General features: G+C 43.6%; 1 protein-coding gene across 1 annotated transcript; it reads right to left on the minus strand.

Moving 5' to 3' along the window:
- Window positions 1–1,017: 1,017 nt before the first annotated feature.
- BMF (Bcl2 modifying factor) lies at window positions 1,018–21,154 on the minus strand. The gene is made up of 3 exons (XM_056851727.1): window positions 20,838–21,154; window positions 18,812–18,975; window positions 1,018–1,226 (listed from the first exon to the last, which is right to left on the minus strand). The coding sequence occupies exons 1-3, from the start codon at window positions 21,151–21,153 to the stop codon at window positions 1,125–1,127; spliced, it is 582 nt and encodes a 193-aa protein (XP_056707705.1). The 5' UTR covers window position 21,154; the 3' UTR covers window positions 1,018–1,124.
- Window positions 21,155–22,435: the final 1,281 nt, after the last annotated feature.

Genomic DNA, 22,435 nt, shown 5'->3' on the forward strand with positions numbered 1-22,435 from the left:
AAACCTACTTTTTCTTTGCACAGCAGATCAAAATGTCACATCACCAACTGCTTTTGAGACTCTCTTCAGGTTCAAAAGTGGTTAGCTATGAGGTAAGGGGGATAGCTGGTACAAAATCACAAGGCCAAGGTTTCCCTGGGTGAGCAGAACCAGTTACACCGTTCTTTGGATGCAGGCCACCCTTTTTAAGCTGGGACAACAATAGCTTCTTTTTGTTTACTGCCGTGCTGATGGTGTTCAACATATTTTGTCTATACTTATTTTCCCAACAGTCAAAAACAAAGACACAATATATTAAGGTACCTCAGGATGCAGCAATCATGTTACTCCATCTTTAACACTGGGCATATTTGTAATTGTTGTCTGAAGAAGATTAAGGCATTTATACTTTTAATGTCATAAATATACCAAACCCAAGTACCATTTTACCTGCTAGTTATATAAAATACATTTTATGTACTAAAAGTAGAAAAGTTTAAATTTTGTAAGTATTGCATATAACTGAAGCCCTCCCCCAACATTTCTTGGTGTTAAGAGAAAAGCCCAACCACCCCCCCCCTTTCTCCCATGGCTTCAATATTTCTGGAAATGTTACATAAACTGCTCAAGCATCTCCAACCCATTTTTACACCAGTGTCCCAAAATGTAGAGATTGAATACTTTCTGCACAGCTGCAAAAGTATGCGATTGAACTAATGCTGTTTTATTCAAAGTTTCCCCTTGGGTGAGTCAAGCATGTCTCATTTGGAAACTACCCACATGAACTTTGGGTTCATTGTGATTCATTAGCCCTACAACCAACGGCTAAGGTTACAAAATGCTGCACGCTCATCCTCAGCTAAAAGGGAAGCTTCTTGATATACCAGCCCCCTCATTTGCATCTCGGTTCTAAAAACTGCACACTCCTTGGGAGATTTTTCATCAGTGTTGGACCAAAGCTCCCCTCTGCAGAAGACAAGAAGTTAGGAAGACAGAAGTTCTCCTCAAAGAAGATGTATGTTCGACGAAAGGGTCATCCATTTCACAGGAAGCTCAAGTCCATCCAGCAGCATGCACATCTCTGCCCTGAAGTTGTTCAGTGCTCCCAGCAGACTGGATGTGACTTGGAAGAGGCTGGCCAAGTCTCACCTCCGAGCTGCACGGTGTCTATTTGCCTCCATGTCCAAGGCCACGTTATGAAGGAAAAGAAGGATCTGCCACCAGACATGATTCCTGTTCTGCTGGCGCTGTAAAAAGGGAGAATTGGTCTGAAAAATTGGTCACATACATTTTAAAAGTTGCCGCATAAGAGTTTACTTTATTCCAATAAAAACTAAGTTACATTTTCAAGAACGGACACTTTAATCCCATTAGTACAACACGTTTGGAAAAAAGGGGGGGGAGTAGAAGAGGCAAACTCTTCAGGAATAATTGTAGCTCCAACATTATAAAAGAAAAGAGCAGACCCTTTATGTATCGTGCACAAAAGGATTAAGTCCCCCCCCCCTCCAAACTCTTGCTGGATTTTGCAGAGTTTAGCCAAGTGCTGTTTTTAATCAGATTGGCTTCTGAGCAACTCAAAGCTCCAGCTGCAAGAACAAACAACTTTTTTCCTTTTTTAAAAAAGTAAAGGAGACTGCCCACTCCCCCACAAAACATAGGAGAGAGGGAGAGAGGGGAAAAAAAGAGAAGTGTAGCTGGTGATCCATCTGTAAGTGATTTGACACCGTGAAGGTCAAAGGGTTAATCTTCAATTTAAACCACACTGCTGAGACAGCAAAACTGATTTTATCCAGTACAAGAAAACACACTCCTATGCATGCACACACTCCCACCCCCTCCCTCCACCATGCTTTACTTCCCAGCATCTCCAAGATAATACTGCCCTTTTTTATAGCTCCTTTTGACAGTAAGCCATAAATAATCAGTCTTGGAGCCCTTTCCTACTGACTGGAGCCAATTAAACCTTAAGCAAGAACACACTTGAAAACAAAAACAAAACAAAAAAACAATCAGGGGTTATTTCAGGTCCCATTATCAGGGAGCAAATTTAGATGCTGAGCTGTGGGGGAGGGAGGCACGAATCCTGTGTCGCTACCTTGGGTTGGATGTGCCGTGGGGTCTTTTGTCAAAGGCCAATTTTTTTTTTGCTTTAAAACTTAAATGCCTATGAATTCCAGAATTTTACACACACACACACAGACCATTATGGAGAGGTGACTGCTGTTCTGTTAGGATTGCCAACCTCCAGGTACTAGCTGGAGATCTCCTGCTATTACAACTGATCTCCAGCCAATTGAGATCAGTTTACCCGGAGAAAATGGCTGCTTTGACAATTGGACTCTATGGCTTTGAAGCGCCTCCCTTTCCCAAACCCTGCCCTCCTCAGGCTTCGCCTCAAAAACCTCCCACCGGTAGGGAAAGGGGACAAGGCAACCCTATGTTCTGTATAGCTGTGCTTCCATGAAATGTGGTGCCTGCATTATGTCCCATAGTGCCATGATGGTCTGCAACTAGGGTTGCCAGCTCTGGGTTGGGGAATACCTGGAGATTTTAGAGGCAGGGCCTGAGGAGGGCGGGTATGGGGAGGGACTTCAATGCCATAGAGTCCAATTGCCAAAGTGGCCATTTTCTCCAGGTGAACTGATCTCTATTGGCTGGAAATCAGTTGTAATAGCAGAAGATCTCCAGCTAGTACCTGAAGGTTGGCAACCTACAGACAACCCTTTAAAATAAAGGGGCATTTGGCCAATCTAGGTATGTCATGCAATCAGGCATGCTGCTTCTTCATACTATCCACCTTCAAATATTTGGCTATCATTAACCCTGCACTTAGGTTGCCTGTTCCCAGTTGTTAATGCCCTTTACCTTAACAATGGCCTATCAACTCCTTCAAAATGCTTCCAGCTGGCAGCCTAAGACATTATGATGTTACACAGGGGTAGGAAAGCCAGAGTGGTGTAATGGTTTGAATATGGGATTAGGATTTAGGCCTGGGTTCAAATACCACACTCAGCCACGAAGCTCTGTGAGCTTGGACTAGTCATTTTTTCTCAGTCTAACCTGCCTAGAAGAAGGAAAAACTTCGCCCTAAGTTCTACACAGAAAGGATAGGGAAAACAACTAAGTAGTGCAGTCTGAGAACAGCACCTTCTTTAGCATTGCAAAGATCTGAGCATGTACCACTTGACTCACTCGCTGCCTCACTAACACCCCAAGAGTTGCCAGGTCTAGGCTTGGAAATACCTGGAGATTTTGGGGGCAGAGCCTGAGGAGGGCGGGGTTTAGAGAAGGGAGGGACTTTGATGTCACAGAGTCCAATTGCCAAAGCGGCCATTTTCTCCAGAGGAACTGATCTCTATAGGCCAGAGATCAGTTGTAGCAGCAGGAGATTTTCAACCACCACCTGGAGATTGGCAACCTTAACCCCAAATGATTCTATAATTGCACCAGTTTCTGAAGGAGACTAAGCCCCTGAACTTCAGATTTACTTACTTCTATCAGTAGGCTTGTGGTTTCTTGTCTGGGCTACTGAGAACCACCACTGCCCTCCTTATCAAAGATTTTGTTGACTTCAGGCCAAACAGACTCAACCCCAAATCATATGAAAACAAATAACAAAGTTTGCCTGGCTCCACAACCATAATTCTATTCCCCTAGTCTCCCATCCCTTTCAGCAGCGCTGGCTGTCATTGCTTACATGGCATCACTTTTCCCTATGACTGCCAACCTCCAGGTGGGGCCTGGTGATCTTCTGGAATTACAACTGATCTCCACACTACAGAGATCAGTTCCCTTGGAAAAAAGGCTGCTTCAAAGGGTGGACTCTATAGCATTATAGCCCGCTAAGGTATCTACTCCCTGAACCCCTTCCCTCCCCAGGCTCCACCCCCAAAATCTCCAGGAATTTCCCAACCCTAAATTGGCACCCCTAGTTTTCACAGTGTTCCTCTATTAGGGCCAGTTCACACAACCACTTGGATATGCTGGAGCTACAGTGAAGCCAACACAAGTGGCTTTTTAAGGCATGTATGTGTGAATGCTCCTGCTTATATTGCAACATGTACGCTCTGTATATTCCAGAGAAAACTTTCAAGATACAGTCATCTCAGCACATTTAGAAGAGTACTCATTATGCTAAGGGAAAAAATACCTGGCAGCCTTACTGTGTCAAAATGGATTCAAAAATTGGCCCTTGAGGTTTTGCAAAGTCCTCTGTTCTATTATTACAAGCTCATTCAGCACTTGAACACTCCTGGTTATTATGCTGCAAGTGAGCTGACCCCAGTAATGTGTTTGACTAGATTGCTATCCTGCACTCTCCAGAGACTGCCCAAGGTGGCTAACAATAAATACAACAATACAATTTAAAATGTCAAAATACAACAGTCACAATAAATTGAAACTAACTGAACTGAAACAACAGTAGTTTTCAGTAGTATTTTAGAACTGCTCAGCTTAAAAAGAGGACTCACAGGGACAGTCTCATGGGTCGGGGAGTGCACCGAGGAGCAGAAAGGGGGCAAGGTCACCCTCTCTTCAGTCAACAGAGCACTGCTGATGGAAAAGGGAGGCAAAGGCCATTCCGCCCCCCTTCCTCCTCCACACTGCAGCCTCCTAACTCGCATAGCTGTTAGTTCACGTGGGTCCTGCAAACTTGGGAATGAACTATCCCAGGATGATAGTTTCTTTGATTCTAAGTGAGATAAGAAAGCAAAGCAGCTGCAGCTGTAATGCCCACTTAGCAGGAACCCCACATTTATATAAATCAAAATCAAGATGAGGGAATTAGCCCTTCTTATGCCCAGTACAGAGCTGCATTACACTAGTATGTCGACTGATATTATTTCACTTAGATTGCAAAGAAGTTCTCAGGGGCACAAATGTTTAAAAATATTGTGCCTGGCAACAGGGCTCATGAAGAGAGCAAGACACAGGTTGCTCCTCCTCTATCTATGGGTCTGTATTCTGCTACCTCAGGAGCTAATTTGGCAGCAAGCGCAATATATAAACACTTAAAATAAAATTCAAATGTGTTTTTAGAATGGCCCTGCTGCTTTCTTTTGCTCTTTCAAATTTTACTCTGCTTGCCTTTTGCAAACATCAATGTCCTTGCAATGACCAAGAGACCAAGATCTATAATTCCAGCCAGAATTTATTGTGTCTTGGAAAGGTGTTGGATAATTTTATTTTTAGGCTAAAGAAAGATATCTCAAAAAGGAGTAGTAATGATGGATAAAACAACCACATGTTGCAAGAGGTTGTTCTTATAAATCATGTTTCTAAACATTAATTGGAGATTGAAGATAACTTACTTTCAGCACATAGTTACACTCTGCACTACATGTCCCAATTGGTATTAGGGATTTCAAGATATTGTTCTTTGGTGTAAAGAGTTCAAATGGTTTGCAGGTTACCATTTTTGTTTTTCAAACCTAAACATATCAAACTTTTATTAGACTTGGTACAATCAGTTGGTAGACTTGGTACGATGAAGTTGCAATTTGAAATGGAGATGTGAAGGGCTGGCGGGGGGAGGTTTGAAACATTTTGTGGGGGGGAGTGCATTTTTATCCCCTGAGAATTATTTTCCAGTTTTTTTCCAGTGGAAAAAATTGGCAAGTTTGGGGAACACTGACAAATGCTCAGATGAAATACTTTGTAAGACAATCTCTTACTCACGCAAAACGTGCAGTATGAAGATTGTTATGGATGACAACCTATAGCCTTAGTTAATTCCTGATTTCCCGTGCACGTTATAGAGGTATGCAACATATTTTCAGGGATGTTTAAGGTTTAAATGTGATTAATGCTGCCCACAAGTAATATGTTATAACATTCATGATAATACACTATTGAAGTCTGTGTTTTAAAAAATTCAACGTGATCTTCAAAGATACTGCACGCCTTTTTGTGACTGTATCAAAACATTTATTTCCAAGTTATACACTTGTTTTAGTTAGCACAATTTGTGATTTCTGTTTTTAACTTGTATTTTTTCCTCCCTCAAAAATGACAAACACTAAGATCCATGTGCTAAGGCTGCATACAGTGCAGCAAGTTATAGCTTTCCCGCTGTGTAGTATTAGGCATACTCACAAGTTTGCTTGTAGAAAACTAAGGCATACATACTAGTAAATTTCTTAAATATATCCTATAGTTACAACTGCCACCCCAAGGCTGGCAAGCAGCTGGGCACTTACCCATGGGGTACCCTCCCCACCAGTGCTGTCACTTCTGGCACAAACCAGAAGTAACATCATTACGTAAGAGTGACAATCTAGCATTTGCCCCAAACTCTATGAATTAACCATAGCATTTTGAGAGAATGCTAGAGCATCACCCAATGTGATGACATCACTTCTCATTTGCGTTGGAAATGACATCATGGCTTTGGTGTGACACCAATTCCCCCCCCCCCATTTCCCTAACCATTTCCCACCAGCTGTCCATCTGAGCAGTGGTGGAAAGCAGTAGCAGGATGCTCCAGAAGACCTGGCTTTCCTACATATAGAACAAGTTTATATGCTAAGTCATAAATGGTTTTCCCATTCTTTACCCCCCACCCCCACTCATTCTTGCCCTGGCTTCAAAATTTCCAGAAATTTTACATCTCTAATTCCAACAGCGTAAAATAGAATTCCAATAGGATGGGGGTGGAAATTACTCTGAAAACTTTTTTTTTAAAGACATTTAACTATAATAATCTAAACTAACTATGCAACACAGCAACAAGAAGCTGAGTCACTTGCAGTGCCGGATTTAGATGAAGAGAGGCTCTAAGCTATTAGGTGAAGAGAGGCCCCTCCGAATCCCCCACCCTCATGGTTAGAGGAAGATGGAAGAATGTTTTAAACAACATTCAGTGAAGCAGAAGATGATGACTGGTGTTTAAAATTCTTCAATTCACAATTCCTCCTTTAAAGGTGTTATTGTTAAATAAGATGTTATTGTTAAATACTGTGGAGATTGGGGGGGGAGCATAAATTAAAATGAACACTGTCGAAAACTTTTGCAATAATCAAACTTTGTAAACATTTTGTGGAAAAAGCAGAAATTTTTAGGGAAATGAAATTGTGAGTTTACTGTGATATTCTTTAAAATACTTATATTCTTTTAAAATACAAAAATATTATACACCTCAGCCAGAGGCTCCCTAGATTTTGAGGCCCTAGGCTTCAGCCTGTCCAGCCTATAGGTAAATCCAGCACTGGTCACTTGCCTCCCAGGTGGCTGGAGACATAACTTGCTGTCACAAAACAGATCAGACATTAGTAAAAACAAGGAAATAGCTCATGTTTCCTGAGGCAATAGAGGTCAGAAATACATTACAGTCGAAGAAGGAAGTTGGGTTGGTGAACAGTGGCTAGGGGAGGGGGTGGGAGAATTGCACAAGAAAGAAATGGCACAAGTGACCTTTAAAGATCTTGACAACAAGCAAAACTTTAGCCTCTCTTTGTTGATTAAAAGTAAGAAACTTGGCAGAATAAAATGGGGGTTTGAAAGGAATTGAAAGGTGAGGAAGAGAAATGAAGGGTTATGAAATTCTTGCTCATTCTACAAAAATGAGACACTGAGCTCCAGGGCACTACATGAGAAACTTTCTTTATACCCAACATCTAACCTCAGCAGTGCAAACGCCCTGGCTCCTGAGGGCCGCCAAACTGAAGGAGATGCTAGGAGATCTATGAGCATTTTTAAAATTGATAAATATTAGATATCATAGGAGAGTGGTTTGAACTGGGTTAGGGCACAGGGGCAGAAGGTTTAATCCTTCCCCCAAGGGTTGCCAACTTTGAGGTGGGATATCCCTGGAAAATTGGGGGTGGAGCCTTGGGACGGTGGGATTAGGGGTGGGACCTCAGCAGGGTATAATGGCACAGAATCCATCTTCCAAAGTAGCCATTTTCTGCAGGGGAACTGATGTCTGTAGTCTGGAAATCAGTCGTGATTCCAGGAGACCTCCATGACCCACCTGGAAGTTGGCCAACCCTATAAAACCCCAATTCCCTCCCAAGCAGCCCCCACAGGAGAAGGTATTTGCCCCATTGATTTGTTTCCTCCAACAAGGCCAACAACAGCTCAGGGGACTGTTTCACATCAGGAAGATCAGACAGGGAAGGAATGAACATTCCCCACCCAAATACCATAGTTCCTATACCAGGATTGCCAGCGTGGTGGTGCCCATGGGTGCCATGACCCCCACTGACATTTTTTCTGGCACCCGCCAAGGGTTTTTAGGACGTGTGTGTGGCCAGGTAGGGCTTTTGCCCAGGAAGACTTCTGATTGAGTATGGACAGATTTTTTTTAAAAAATGCTGCATTTGCAGCAGCTGCCACCTCAGCACAGGAATCTACATTGTGTTACTGAAGTGTAGCGGTGGCAGTCATTTTGTGCATGGTAATGCCTCTTGCAGCAGCCATTTTGTTGCTGCACCCACCATGCCATGTCAGAATTCAAAATGTGCCCCCAGGCTCAAAAAAGGCTGGGGACCCCTGTCTTATACTATAGTGGTGGCGGGCACACCACGATATGCTAATTATCAATATAAACGCTTGAGAGATTCCCCCGTGAATTCATGAATCCCCAAGGGTTCCAGTTAATTTGGACTCTGAGAACAGGGCCTGGTAAACAGGATGCTGTGTCATCTACCACTGGGGCCTCCTTTGTATACTACCCCAAGTTCCTTAATGACCTAGAGATTCTTTGCCTAGGCATCGTCTTGTTTTACTACTCGATAAGCAAGTTCCCTACTGCAAGAAGTGGTATCAGCTTGATGCAACAGATTAATCATTTCTGCTCTGTTTGTGGCTCTTCCATTTTCATTCATGGCACCAAAAAAGAAAGCAAGGTTTGTTTATTTTGTTACTGAGAAAGAAGCCGTGCCTGTCGTAGAAAAACAAAGCATGTTAAAGTGAAAAGCAGACCGCTATAGTTCTTTATTTGATGTGTGATTGGAAAACAGACAATTGTTTTAATCACCAAGCCTTTCCGAACAACATGGCAAAGATGAGGAAGAAATGGCCAAGGGGAGAAGGTGACACACAGAGATCCTAGCCACTGAAGCAACAGGAAGGTCCAACACAGAGACTTTAAGGTGAAAGGGAATCCCTGAAGCACTTGCAGGAACATTTTATTTCAAGGGGAAGAAAAAGTACTGTTCGGTAGGAAGGTTTGGCAGGTGAATCATTCCCTGGACCATGGATAATTCATACGGTAATAAACATGAGTAACTTGCTTTTCTCTTGCAGGGCTGATTCTACAGGAAGGGTCAGTTGACTGTCAAGCTAGAGAGGACAGCTTCAGGCCAGCCTTTTCCCAGGACCACAAGGCCCTTCCTATTGCACAACCCAGATGGTTCAGTTTCTTGTTTCTTTTGCAACAAAAAGAAAGTAGGGATGCATCACTCCATTGTCCCTGAGTACAGCCTCTCTTCCCTCAACTGACAGTTGTTTTGGAACTAGCAGCCCAAGAGACCATAGCGCAGGGACTTTCAAAAGTCCTCCAAGTCCAGATAAACAAGCACAGAAGGTTCCCTGACTAGAAGGCAGACATGTTCACTGTTGTCCTCAGATTAAGGGCAAGGGAAAGGGGAAGGAAGAATCATTGCCCACTGTACACTTTAAGGTGCCAAAGGATGATAGCATTCTACCTGACAAACATAAATAGGGTTGCCAACCTCCAGGTGGTGGTATATAGATTCACCGTTGTTTTCACTTGTTTGTAGATGTTACACGTCTTTCACAATATATGTTTGCATAGCTTGCTTGAGTATTGTTTATTGTGCTTGGTTTGAGCCCAGTACTATATTTCCACTACTAACCTCCAGGTGGTGGCTGGTGATCTTCCTCTATTACAACTGATCTCCAGGCAACAGAGGTCAGTTCTCCTGGAGAAAATGGCCACTTTGGCAATTGGATTCTATGGCATTGAAGTCCCTCCCCTCCCCAAACCCCACTGTCCTCAGGGTCCACCCCCCCAAATCTCCAGGTATTTCCCAACACAGAGCTGGCAACCCTAGACATAAATAAGAAAGCCAGTACTGGGAACCAACATGAAGAATTAATATTGCTTGCCTCCATCAAAACATACAGTAGGGGGTAGCTCTGGTAGCAATCTCTGCCTCCTTAGAACTACTTGCCTCTCAGTTGGAGAGTCCAGGCTTCTTATTTAAATTAGGTCTTCTCCATGTTCCTTCATTCTTACAAGCAAGCCGGCCCATTTTGAACTTGCCTTCGAAGCCTTCCTTGAACCTCCAGAAATTACTGGGTGATCATGTTTAGTCAGCTTCATGCTATGAAAAGTTTTCCACTCTCATCTCTGCATTTCAGCTTTCTGCTAAAGGGACAGGTTGTTTCTGATCTGCTGGCAACCCTACTCACACAAACCACATAATCCCTGCATTAGGACCAACCCAACGATACACAAGAAAAGTGCAAGCTTGCACACTGTTGTGCCTTCTTGGGTTCTTCCTAATATGTGGACTGTGATTTTGGCTTTTACTTTTTGACCAACACAGCTGTAAACTATCATACTTACACCCATTTTAAAGCTAAAAAGACCTCCTCCCATTGCCTTTTTCCTCAAGACAAAGCACGAGAGATCTAGGAATTGTTCTGCTTGCGAAATCAATAAGGTTGCCAGCTCCAGGTTGTGAAATACCTGGAGATTTGGGGGGTGGCATCTGAGGAGGGCGGGGTTTGGAGAGGAGAGGGACAACAATGCCATAGAGTCCAAGTGCCAAAGAAGCCATTTTCTCCAGGGGAACTGATTTCTATCACCTGGAGATCAGTTGTAATAGTGGGAGATCTCCAGCCATCCCCTGGGGGCTGGCAACCCTAGAAATCAAGATAGGATGTGGCTATTCTGGCCATCTCGCCTAACCCTCTACAATGGCAAAAATCCCTAGGCCTAAAACATATCTCCAACAGTTCACAAATTCCTTCTCAAGAATCACAGAATGTCTTCCTTAATTGAGGTTCTTCCTGTTCAAATCAATAATTACTCAGCTAAGAGTGATCAAAGATCCAACAAAGGGCAAGATTTTGAATGCCAGGGCCACAGTACTTATCTTTTTAGAACATTTGAGCTTTCTGTTAGCACAGCAGCAAGACAGACTAAAAATGCTATCCAATGCAGAGTTAATCCAGTCTCGAGTAATTCTGCATAGGATTGCACCATAAGGGTTTGGCACCAATGGTGAGTTTTATAGGGTCACAGGGCCATAGCTGGGGGCGAGGGGGGCAGCCACTGCCCCTGTGGCATGCAGGCAGGGCAGCAGAACTGACTCTCCCACCTGGCCTGCTCCTCCTTTAGGAGAGGCAGTTCTGCTGCTCTCTCTGCATGCCACAGGGGCGGCGGTTGCCCTCCTCCCTGCCCCCCCCCCCGGCAAGCTACAGCCCTGTAGGGCCAATCTACTTGAAACCAAAGTAAAATTGAGGGATAGAATGACAGAGGTCAGTAACCATCTGTCAGTAAATGTGTATCCTGCTGTTATCATAAATGTACTACTCCACGCCATCTATGAACACAGAAGTGGACGCAGAGGCAAGACCTCAGTCCGGCAATAGAATGGGCAAGAACAAGACAGGAAGAGCCGGAGCAGATACAAGAGATCAAATGGACACAGGGACATAATGCAGAGATATGATTCAGGAAGCAGGTAAGGCAAACCAAAAAATTAACCCCATGCTAAAACAAGAATGAGGATGACCTGGAAATATATACAGCTGGCAAGTGTCATGGAGAATCAGTGTCGGTGACAGAGGGAGATCCTTATATGCTAAATACCTGATACCAGGAGATGCAGCCCTCTGCTGGTGTCTTTGCTAAAAACAGATTCACACTATATAAAGCATATACAGGAGTCCATGTGTGACCAATATTTTCCATTGTAATAAACATCGAATGTGGAGAGAGATGTGCATTTTCCTACACAGAGATTGCTTACAGCTCCTTGATATGTACAATTGCAGCTCTTTGGTAATGTATCCAATACACGCCTTCAAAGCTTTTGGAGATTTGTACCCCCTCTTCACATATGTGTACACTACATATTACAAAACATACACTTTTTTGATGCGTTTTTGCAGCTTGGCTGTTAAATTTAGTACTCGAAGGTCATGAAAGCCTATTGCCAGAGAAATATCATACAGTTTACTTTGCCTGTAACAAAGTCAATTTGTAGCACATGTAAAAATAAACTTCTGGCCCTAAGAAGCCAACATCCAGGGACCTTTTAAGCCTCCCCTCCCCTCACCAGCTAACAAAGAAGTTTAAACAAAAGGTTTCCCTGGGCTCTATTTATGTCGCAGAAAACTTTAGAAGCAGAACTTTCTAATCTGTTGGCGGAAGCGGCCCTGAGAATCCTGAAGATGCAGCCACGCTCCCCGCTCGGCCGGAAGCACAAACAAAGGGCCAGCCGTTCAGGTGCAGCGCTGAAGTCTCAGGGCAAAATCCAGTCTCTTGTCAGCAAGTCCTGATGACTCAGAGACTAAATATAGAGCGTGATTTAAACAGTGCTGGCCACAGAGCAAATACTACCCAGCTTCTCCACCTCTCATGTATAGCCAGTCTCTTTTTCTCTCCCTCTGGCACACACACAGTCTTAACTCCCCCCCCCCCACTCCATTTCTTCACACTTTCAAAACAAGAGTCCTGTTGTTGGCTTCAGGGGCTCTTCATTGTGCTGCCAGAGAGATGGGGTTTTGTTTTGTCCCCGTTCAGGGCTGTATTGCACCACACAGACTAATGGGGGGGGGGTAGCCTTTGAAAGAGGTCATGTGCCAGACAGTTTGCAAAAAAAAAACCCAGTGGGAGAGTGCCAAGGAAATGGGAGCAGGGAGGCGACCCACCTGATCCCCTTCAGTGGTATCGGGAAGGGTACTTCTGACAGGGTAGCAAAGCGCCATGGCACATCTGCCTCCCTGGTGGAGCTTCTGCAGAAGCAGGAAGGAATTTCACAGCTTGTGTTTCTCCCGTTCATGCCTCACCACCGTAAACTTTTATTGGTCACTCTATACAGCTCTCAATTACAGCTCATTTTCAGCATAAATGTCCCTCAAGCCCCAAAGCCTTATCTCAGCAAGATCTAGAGGCCGGAGCGGGGGACTGGAGTCAGGTCGCCTGGATTTTATTGACAGTTATGCAGTTTTCATACTGAGAGAATATACAGCCTCTATTTCTTATAGACTCCCCACCTATAAAACAAGATGGCAGGCAGAGCAAAGTTATGGGGCCACAATTACTTTTTTGTTGTTTCTTTCTAAAAGACTGCAATATTTAAGTTGCCAAGGCTTAGCTGTTAAAAAACTATGAATATTTGCTGGAATCTCACACTTGGGCTGAACTGCCACAGATCCTTCAGGAAGAATATATTGCACTGAATTCAGTGATTCTCTTACCCTCAGGTTTTCCCTTGTTCAGATTGCAGCTGCGCGGGCTGCCGCTATGATAGCAAATCAGTGTCTGATTTGCCCTCTAAACTGTAATCCCTGAATTGTAATCAGAGCAAAGGAAACATACGAGGAAAGCCGGATAACGGAGCTAAACAAAATGTGTAACTCTGTCCATATAAAAAACTTTTCTGGTCAATTGTGTTTCCAAAACCACATATTTCTTTGAAAATTCCTAGAGCATGGCACATGTGTGAATCAAGAACAATCATGCTAATGAGCCTGTGTCGTGTAGTGGTTAAGAGCCGTGGTTTGGAGCAGTGGACTCTAATCTGGAGAACCGGGTTGGTTTCCCCACTCCTCCACATGAAGCCAGCTGGGTGACCTTGGGCTAGTCACAGCTCTCTTAGAGCTCTCTCAGCCCCACCTACCTCACAGGGTGTCTGTTGTGGGGAGGGGAAGGGAAGATGATTGTAAGCCGGTTTGATTCTCCCTTAAGTGGTAGAGAAAGTTGGCATATAAAAACCAACTCTTCTTCTACTGTATGCCTAGTCCAAAACATCAAACCCATCTACACTGGACTGATGCTCAAACAGTCATTCTATCTTTCTCTCTTTAATGCCTTCAGTGAAGAAATGTCACACCTTCCCTAAGCAACTTGTCCCATCAGCCAGCTGTTCTGATAATTACAAGTGTTTTTCCATCTTAACTCTATTTAGTGTTACAGACACCTGAGGTATTAGAATAATACAAGCCACAGCGTTTCTGGCCAGACACTCTCTCAAACAGCATAGAGAGAAGAGCTACTGGACTGCACGCCATTCTCTTTGCCAGCAACCAGAGGAGAAAACTGGCTGAGAGCAAGGTAGGAAGGAAAAGACGGCATTAGCATAGGCACAGCAATAAATAAAAACGTCAGTGGTCTCAAACAGTCCACACAAACATGACGGCCTGCTGTTTCCCCGCTAGAAGAGAATGCCTTAATCTAAGTGCCAATATCTGTCCAAATGCTGAGCAGTAGAGATCTGCATGTTAAGTTATTTTCCACCTGTGTTCAGGGTTTCTTTCTCTCTTTCTCTGGCTTTTCTTTTCTTTTTAAAAAAGGCCAACCAGCACTTTCTCCTATGCAACATATTATTTCAGCTGAAAAAGGAAAAGCTCCTCCTCTCTTGGCTGCACAAGCTAGTAGTAAAGAGGGATGCTTTTGTTTACTAACTCTCCCACATGCTCGGCTGACACGCGATTCTCCTGGCTCCTCTGTCTAGTACTACTTTTTCTCCCCGTCATTCCTCAGGAGGCTCTTGGTGCCACAGCAACATACACTTTCTTGCCTGAGGAAAAGGGAGGGGATGGCCAAAATCTCTCTCTCTCTCTCTCTCTTTTTGGTCACAGCTTTTTTTCTCTCCCTTGGGGCATTCTTGGACACATTTCCCAGACAAAGACATCTGATAGCTACACTCCCCAGATGGAAAGGGTCAAGTTACAACCAGTTCTACAGCTTCTCTTCAGGACTGGAGGGGGGATTGTTAACCTTCACTATGCTGAGTAGAGTTTGCTAAACCAGAAATAGAGACAGATATTGAAAGAACACGATATTTAGGAGCAGGGGGGAAATGTCCAAAGTGGGGGAAGGAGATAAAGAATCTCTAACCCACCCATCAGATGGTCTTTATAGGTTCACACAAAACCACAAACAAGAATGCCACCAGACAGTCTGCCGAATAGCTTTAAGTGCTCTGCTTAATCTTTCTATCATGGTGCCTTTGGCAAGCCTGCTCTTTGATGACAAAATACATCAAAGGCTGAACTCCTTTATCTAAAGCCTCCAAACTTTGCTCAACTACTGCCACACTCCAGAAATGTAAGAAGTAGCAGAGGGAGGGGTGAAGTACAATATGAGACAAGGCTCCCAGATAGGCAAAGGATTACCAGCTGCTGAATGCCTGGCACCACAGGGGATCAAGGACACAAAAGACTGTGCACATCCTATCCAGTCCATCGGCCTTGAGTTTGCACACATGGTGACAACTACCACAGAATTCCTACAGGAAATCTATTTTATTTATTAAAATATTTCTATCCCTCCCTTTCCTCGTGGCTGAAGGTGTCTTACAACTCAGTCAAGGCGAGATACAAATTTAATAAAATAAAAAAATTACAATTTAAACCCCCCCAGATGAACCTTTCCACAAGTTACCTGCTATCAGAGGGGTTGTTTTTTTTTGTGGTGGTGGTGGTCTTCACCAGGACTGAGTACTGGGGCACATTTTGGTCCTGAGTGGGGAATTGGTAGAAATTGGGGCAACCTTATATATGACTACCACACTACTTAAAAAAAAAAAAAGCAATTGCCTACAGTTAAAAGCCCTGGCAAATAAAATGGCCTTACAGCATCTCCTGGTTTTTTTTAAACGCAGTGCCCTCTTCACCTCCTCAAGTCCCTATTATACAAAGCAGGAACTATAGTGGAGAAGGGACAGGCACTGGCTGATACCCAGGGGGCTACCATAAGTGGGAGAAAAGCTTTTGCCTTACAGCTGTATAATGTCTAACTCAAATCTTCTTGAGCCAAATGCTTCCATTTCAGTTCAACTCAAAATATATGCACCGTGAGGCAATGCAACTTCTGCACCTTGCTGTCCATTAAATAACTTCGAATGAATTTCTTATCTTACATAAATACATTGATGTCATGAAGTGTAGGTTTCCTTTTGAGAGAGTTTGGCATGCTTAGTTATAGAACCCCCTGGTCCCTGACCAAATCTTTGGCCTCACCACACAACACACGCTCATCTTGAGACGAGAAGCAGAACCCACAGCAACGATTATTCTTGGCTGGAATGGAAACCTGCCCGAGTCCAGATAGGATCAGTTTGGGGATGTTAAGACAAACTAGTTTTAATGAGCTTGGGCTTTGAACACATGAATCTACCTTATGTTGAAGCAGACCCTTGGCCCACCGAGTTCAGGAGTGTCCATTGAGACTGGCAGTGGCTCTCCAGAGGTCTCAGGCAGAGGTCTTTCCCATCACCTGCCACCTGGTCCTTTTAACTAGAGATGCTGGGGGTTGCACCTGGGACTTTCTGCATGCAAAGCAGACGCTCTATGATTGAACCACAGTCCCTCTCACACCTGCTTTCCCACAAAGAATCCTGGGAAAGTTAGTTTTTGTACAGAGTTGAGAACTCTGTTTAAAGATGCATGTTTTAGTTATTTAACAGATTTTAAATGTTTTTTTTCCCCAAGGCTAAAGAAGTAGTTTACAAAATAAAGTAAAATGATAATTAAAAGCACAAGAACATCAGAAAGGAAGTTCTAAAATGAAATAAGATACCATCCATCACATTTTCTGACAAAACATCTAGTGCCTAGTCTGCTAAACCGAAGTTCATGAGAATATTCCATACAGGCAGGTGAGATTCACCACTGTAATAAGCAAGGATAGCTCCCAGAGAAGTAGGGGGTGACAGGGACAGTTGGAAGGGCATTGGTTTTCGCCTCCTTTCAGACTACTGAGGTAAAGAGGAATCAGAAAGTTCAGGATCTAAAATTTGTGCCCTCGGTTTATAATTTGTCTTATACAGGCAGAAAACCTGGTCATGCAGGTGCTTTTTCTCATGAAGTCATTTAAACAAAAAGTGTGACAACAGTTAAATGGAGAGTTGGGTCCAGGAACATTTTGGGAAGATGGAAGCACTGTCCCCTACCTAATGGGCCTTAATATAGTCAGACCCAACACAAAGTGAAAAGGAATAGATGAGGAGCTGGAACAAACAGAGGCATTCTGGCTAACATTCGGTTGGTTCTTGCCAGACTTTTGTTGTTGTCGTTATGAATACTCTGCCTTTCAACATTTTTTCTTCCGAAACAGCTTGCAGAACATGTACATAACACATACATAACATACACAAATTAGCTGAAGCCTCCGGTTGTTTGGGATCTTTCCTTCTCGTTCTTCAGGGTGTTTGGAGGCTGAAGAAGTCTGAGGGGAAAGGACTCAGTGGCTACATCTCCTCAGAGATGCTCAAGTTGGTGGGACAGAGAAGAATCCTATGGGTGTGAACCAAGGAAGCGGGGAAGGAGTGAGTCAGATAATATGGCAGAGGGGGACATAAAGTCTTTGAACTTCTCCCTCTTTTTGTTCCTTGTTAAATTTCTCGTTTACAGTGTGAGCTGGTGGAGCAGGAAACAGCATTGTTTATATCTGCACTAGCAAAATACCCATTGGTTTGATGGGGGGGGGGGGCAAGGGCCATGTAGTCCAGAATTCCTGTAGGAAGGCACAGGACATCTTTATGCACAATTTCACTCCATGAAACCACCCGGTCTTGTGAGGGGGGGGCACCCAACTCCTAATGAAACCATGTGAACAAATGCTACACTTCACCTTTCCCCTTATGAATGACTAGTAGCTATTTTCATAAGCAGAAGAAAGTAAACGCTTGTACTGTAGGATGGGATGCCTGGAGCAACCTACAGCTTATTGGGAAGAGTAGGATATGCAACCCTCTGTCTGTGGTTTTGCTGATTTTTATGGGTCAAAGTCAACATTTAGCAACAACCTCTTAGAAATAGCCTGCTCCTCTCTGCCAAACCCATTCTGGATTCTGTTTTTTGGTCATGTTACAGACCACATGAATAGTATTTTTATTTTGTGACATAATACTGTTGCCCACTAGATGTGAGCATTCAGCAAAGCCGAATCCTGAAAAACACCTTATTGGTGTTTGGGGACTTTTTTATCCCCTCCCACAAATGACAGCAATTTAAGGACGTAGAAAAGCAGATCCCAAATAATTTTTGGGGCCGGCCCCGCCGCCATTTAAAATAAAATGGCGGGGGAATACCCTCTCCCCCTCCCTCCGTCCCCCCCTCACTTACCTGCTGACTGGCTGGGTCTTGGAGGTGGCAAGCAGCGCAGAGCTGAATGCTGGGCTAGGCTCGGCCGAGCACAGCATTCAGCGCTGTGTTGCTGCCTCTGAGCCCCACATGGAGTTTGGAGGTGGCTGAAAGTTTTCAGATTTTGATTTAAAGGACCTAAAACATTTTGAATATCTGAGAAAAGCCAAAAGAAAACCATAGGGATTTTTTCGGCTTTTTCGAAATTTTTTGGCTCTATTAAACCTGAACCTGAAAAATACCGAAAAAATGGTGCATACCCCTATTACCCACCCTGTGGCTCTGGCATAGGAAGGAGGAAATATGCATAAAAGTCTCACTAAAAATTAACATCAGACAGACTAAACATGGCTCAGAAAAGCTTCCCAGTTTGATCCAACTGTACATTATTACCAATAAAATGCAGGCATTGATTGTAGACTACAAAGAAAAAGATGTACTAGCAGGGAGCACAAGTGTTCCCCAGGCATAACAGACTGTGACTTACCACCCTTGCCTCCTCATCCCCATTACTTCCTTTGCCCCAAAGAGAGCCTACCCTCTGGAGGTGAAGCCTGTGGAACTGGTCTGCAATACACTGTAACTTCCGAGCAATCTGAACTTCAGTACGCAGTTCTTGTGGGTTTTCCTGAGGTTCCTCCTGGAGGTGTGGATTCAATGAGAAACCAATTGGGTTGGCATGTAAACGGTACCCAGCATTCCCTGCCAAATATCAGAGAAGAATCAGAGACGTGCAACTTCTCAACATGAAATGCATAGTATTTCTGCCATATTTAACACACTATAAGAAAGATAGTTAAGGGTATTAGTCATAAAGTATCACACTCCGGATAGCCAGGATGACTCGGATTCACACTTACCCCTGAAAAGAACAAAGCAAATAAATCAAAAGTACAATGTTCCTATGAATTAAGCATAGTAGTTGCAGCTGACTCCAAGTCATTTTAAAACGGGCTGATAACTCATTATTATTTTTCCCCAGGAGACTTTGTTATTACTCTCTAAGCACAGTGGTAGTTACGGGCCCTCCATTTCTGCCCTTGGCTGCTAGCTCCTCATACTGTTCTTAAGCCTCTGCCTGGGTCTCTGCCCAGCAGGGTGCCATCAGTTTGGCTTTCAGGATTGGACCACCATGGCATTTTTGAAAGAAGAAAATCCCAGCCTTAAAATGGCACCACAGCCCTGTTGCAGACATGGGGACGCTGTCACGTCTAGCTGAGCTCCAATGAACATGGTAACAAGATAGCCACAGCGAAAGACATCAGCTATCATGTCTGCATTATTTTATCTAAAGGAAACAGAAATAGTAATTGCCTTGGGGTTTTGAGTTATCCATTACATGATCAGGATTCATTTCAAAATTTGACATTTGTTTATTGCTCTGATTATTTGATTGCATACAGGACTGCCAGCTGATTAAATAAATTTTAGTTGATGATCACATGCCCATTTAATTGCATAAATGGACAAAATCTGCACATGAGTAGAATAATAGACTGTAAGAAAAAAATGTTCTCTTTTTGTTTTCAGATGCCGCACAGGTCATAGTAAGCACCATCTTAGAAGCATCATTCTCTCTGGTGAAAGAGAAAAAGAGGAATCCCACTTTTGAAGGCAGCACCTTAACCTGCAGCACAAGATAATCGAAAGATGTTTAGCACATCAATTAATGTAAAGATGCAGTTCTGCGCACACTTACCTAGGGACAGGCCCCATTAAACACACTATGATTTACTTCTGAGTAAACAGGCACAGGAATGCACTGTTTTGCAGCCCCAGTTACTATGTGCATAGCTGAGGGAGGTGGGAAAGAGTGACGGCAGAAACAAATAACTGAGAATAAGACAGTGATCACAGGGTGGGGTGGGGGGACTTCAACAAAATATACAGTCGCCTCAATAGATTAAAATGAGTCACTCATGCAAAGTGAATGAGACCAATTTCTGACCAAAAAAAGCATATCAAATCCTGTTTTCATTTCTGAGCATGTGTGTGTACAGACAGTTTCCCTACTGCATGAGTGTATATGATATACGTCCTCTAGGAACCAACAGATCTGTACCTTGCTCTGATAGGATCACTGATTAAAATTTCAAGGCAGGTTTTTCTCATCTTGAGAAAATCATTAAAAGTGAGATTCATTCACGTTAATTAGATATGCTAAAGATTCATCTCCCCCCCCACCCCCGCTGAACAAGAAACTGTATAAATCTTGAGCTGGTCCTGCCTGCAGGTATAATGCTCTGAGCCCCGCCTAGATGGGGGGAGGGTGGAAGAATAACAACAACAACAACCCAAATCCCATGAGGGACAGAAGCCTTCTTGTTTAAAATGGCAGGAAGAAGTGTGAGTTTTCTGGGTTCTGAAATTCCTTTTTTTTTTTTAATCCAATGCCATGATTTCTGAGGCAATACTGACTATGTAATGTCCAGATCCTCTCACAGTGTGACTTGCACTACACAGGGTAGGTGGAAAATTGACACTAAGAAAACTATTTTTCTTCTTCTGAAGAAGTTGATATTCAAAAATGCCAAATTTCTTCAGGGCAAAGGGAGCATTCTTACCATAAAAAAGTCTCTGTGGCTGTTCAGTCACTCCACAAGGTAACATGACGTCCTGGCTGGAAGAGGATGGACTGAGTGTTTGTGTAGCCTTGTCTTGCTGCTTGGCATGCCTGCTTCCTGGACCACAACAGTGAGTGAGTGGGAAGAGTTGGAACCTCCCTAGCAGACAGCTGTAAGACTGGCTCTGTGTGAAAATGCCAGGAAAGGTAATCTCACTGGGCTGACTGGCAAGTCCACAGTCGTCAGAGTGGAACACATCATCATCCAGTCCATCCAGGCTAGAGAAATCATCTTCCAGGTAGCCTGGTGGATCCATTTCACCTGCAATTGGGAAAAAAAGAAGACATCTCTGAATAAGAGCATAAAAACATACAGCAGATTATATATGACTAGGGCCCCAATTTTGTTGAGCAATTTAGAATTCTGAGAACAAGAAATGCTCTGGTGAGCGGAAGGAAAGTCAGGAATGGCCCTATTATTTGGGGGAGAAGCAAATGAGCATCAGGAAACCCACTGGCAGGTTTCATCCATTGAAGATCACTGCTATGTGGTTTTGTTCACTCTTTTTCCACAAAGCATCTTCTGGGCATGGAGTAGGGGTCACTGGGGGTTTGGTGGGGGAAGGTAGTTGTGAATTTCCTGCATTGTGCAGGGGATTGGACTAGATGAACCTCGTGGCCCCTTCCAACTCTATGGTTCTATGGAGTAGGTCCCAGAAAAACACAAGTTAGTCATGATGTAGTCTTCAATGATGAAGGTCAATTAGTTGACCTCTACTTCTCCTTAACAAGGAACTCTGAAAAAGATGGGCAAACAAAATGCCATCTAAGGTTCAAACTGATTAATCATAAGAAGCAGTCTAAGAAAAAAAAAACTTGGCGGAAGAATATTTCTGTTGAAATCCAAACACCATGTTAGCATGACACAATGTGCATGCTTCTTTCACGAGGATTGTCTTTATCCAGCAATTAAGATCCTGAGCTCTCTATAAAGCTCGGAAGATAATCACACATACACTCAAGCAAAATATTTAAGAGTTTGGTCAAGTCTCAGAATTATCTGATTATAACTGTACCACAGTTACTGGAACTAGTTCAGAACCTGTAAGTTGTATGAGGTGCTACGATCTAGTAGTTAACATACTGCTGTTGCTCATGTACATATAGCCCAAAACATTTTAGTGCCAGAGGGGGGGAAATGCAAAATGTGTCCCTTAACTAAACTGAACAGCAGCCAAAGATGTCATACAAGGCACCCTCACTTTCTCATGGTAGCCCCAGTTTCTGGGACTCAAGCTATTTCTGGAGGCTGAAGTCCAGTATGGTCCTCCATTCCTCAGTAGTGCTCTCCCTTCCCAAAACACAACGCCACAAGGCCATCACCTTGTTCCTCACCAACAACTGTCACAACACTCTCCTTTCACTATCCATCATAACATTTGACCCTACCAATGACCCAGTTTCATACAATGATGATGCGCCACAGGTAGGTCTATAGAATCTAGGCAAATTCATATTCTATATGGGGAGGGGCTGTGGCTCTGTGGTAGAGCATCTGCCTGATATGCAGAAGGTCCCAGGTTCAATCCCCAGCATCTC

This window comes from Euleptes europaea, chromosome 6 (genome assembly GCF_029931775.1).
Source record: "Euleptes europaea isolate rEulEur1 chromosome 6, rEulEur1.hap1, whole genome shotgun sequence".
NCBI lineage: Eukaryota > Metazoa > Chordata > Lepidosauria > Squamata > Sphaerodactylidae > Euleptes > Euleptes europaea.

Excerpts from the sequence above, each read along its gene's own strand:
- BMF (XM_056851727.1), bottom strand. The coding sequence starts at position 21,153 with ATGGATCCACCAGGCTACCTGGAAGATGATTTCTCTAGCCTGGATGGA. Across the intron at positions 18,976-20,837 it reads GCCACAGAGACTTTTTTATG|GGAATGCTGGGTACCGTTTA; the intron begins GTAAGAATGCTC and ends GATATTTGGCAG. Across the intron at positions 1,227-18,811 it reads ACAGGCTTCACCTCCAGAGG|CGCCAGCAGAACAGGAATCA; the intron begins GTAGGCTCTCTT and ends CCCTTTTTACAG.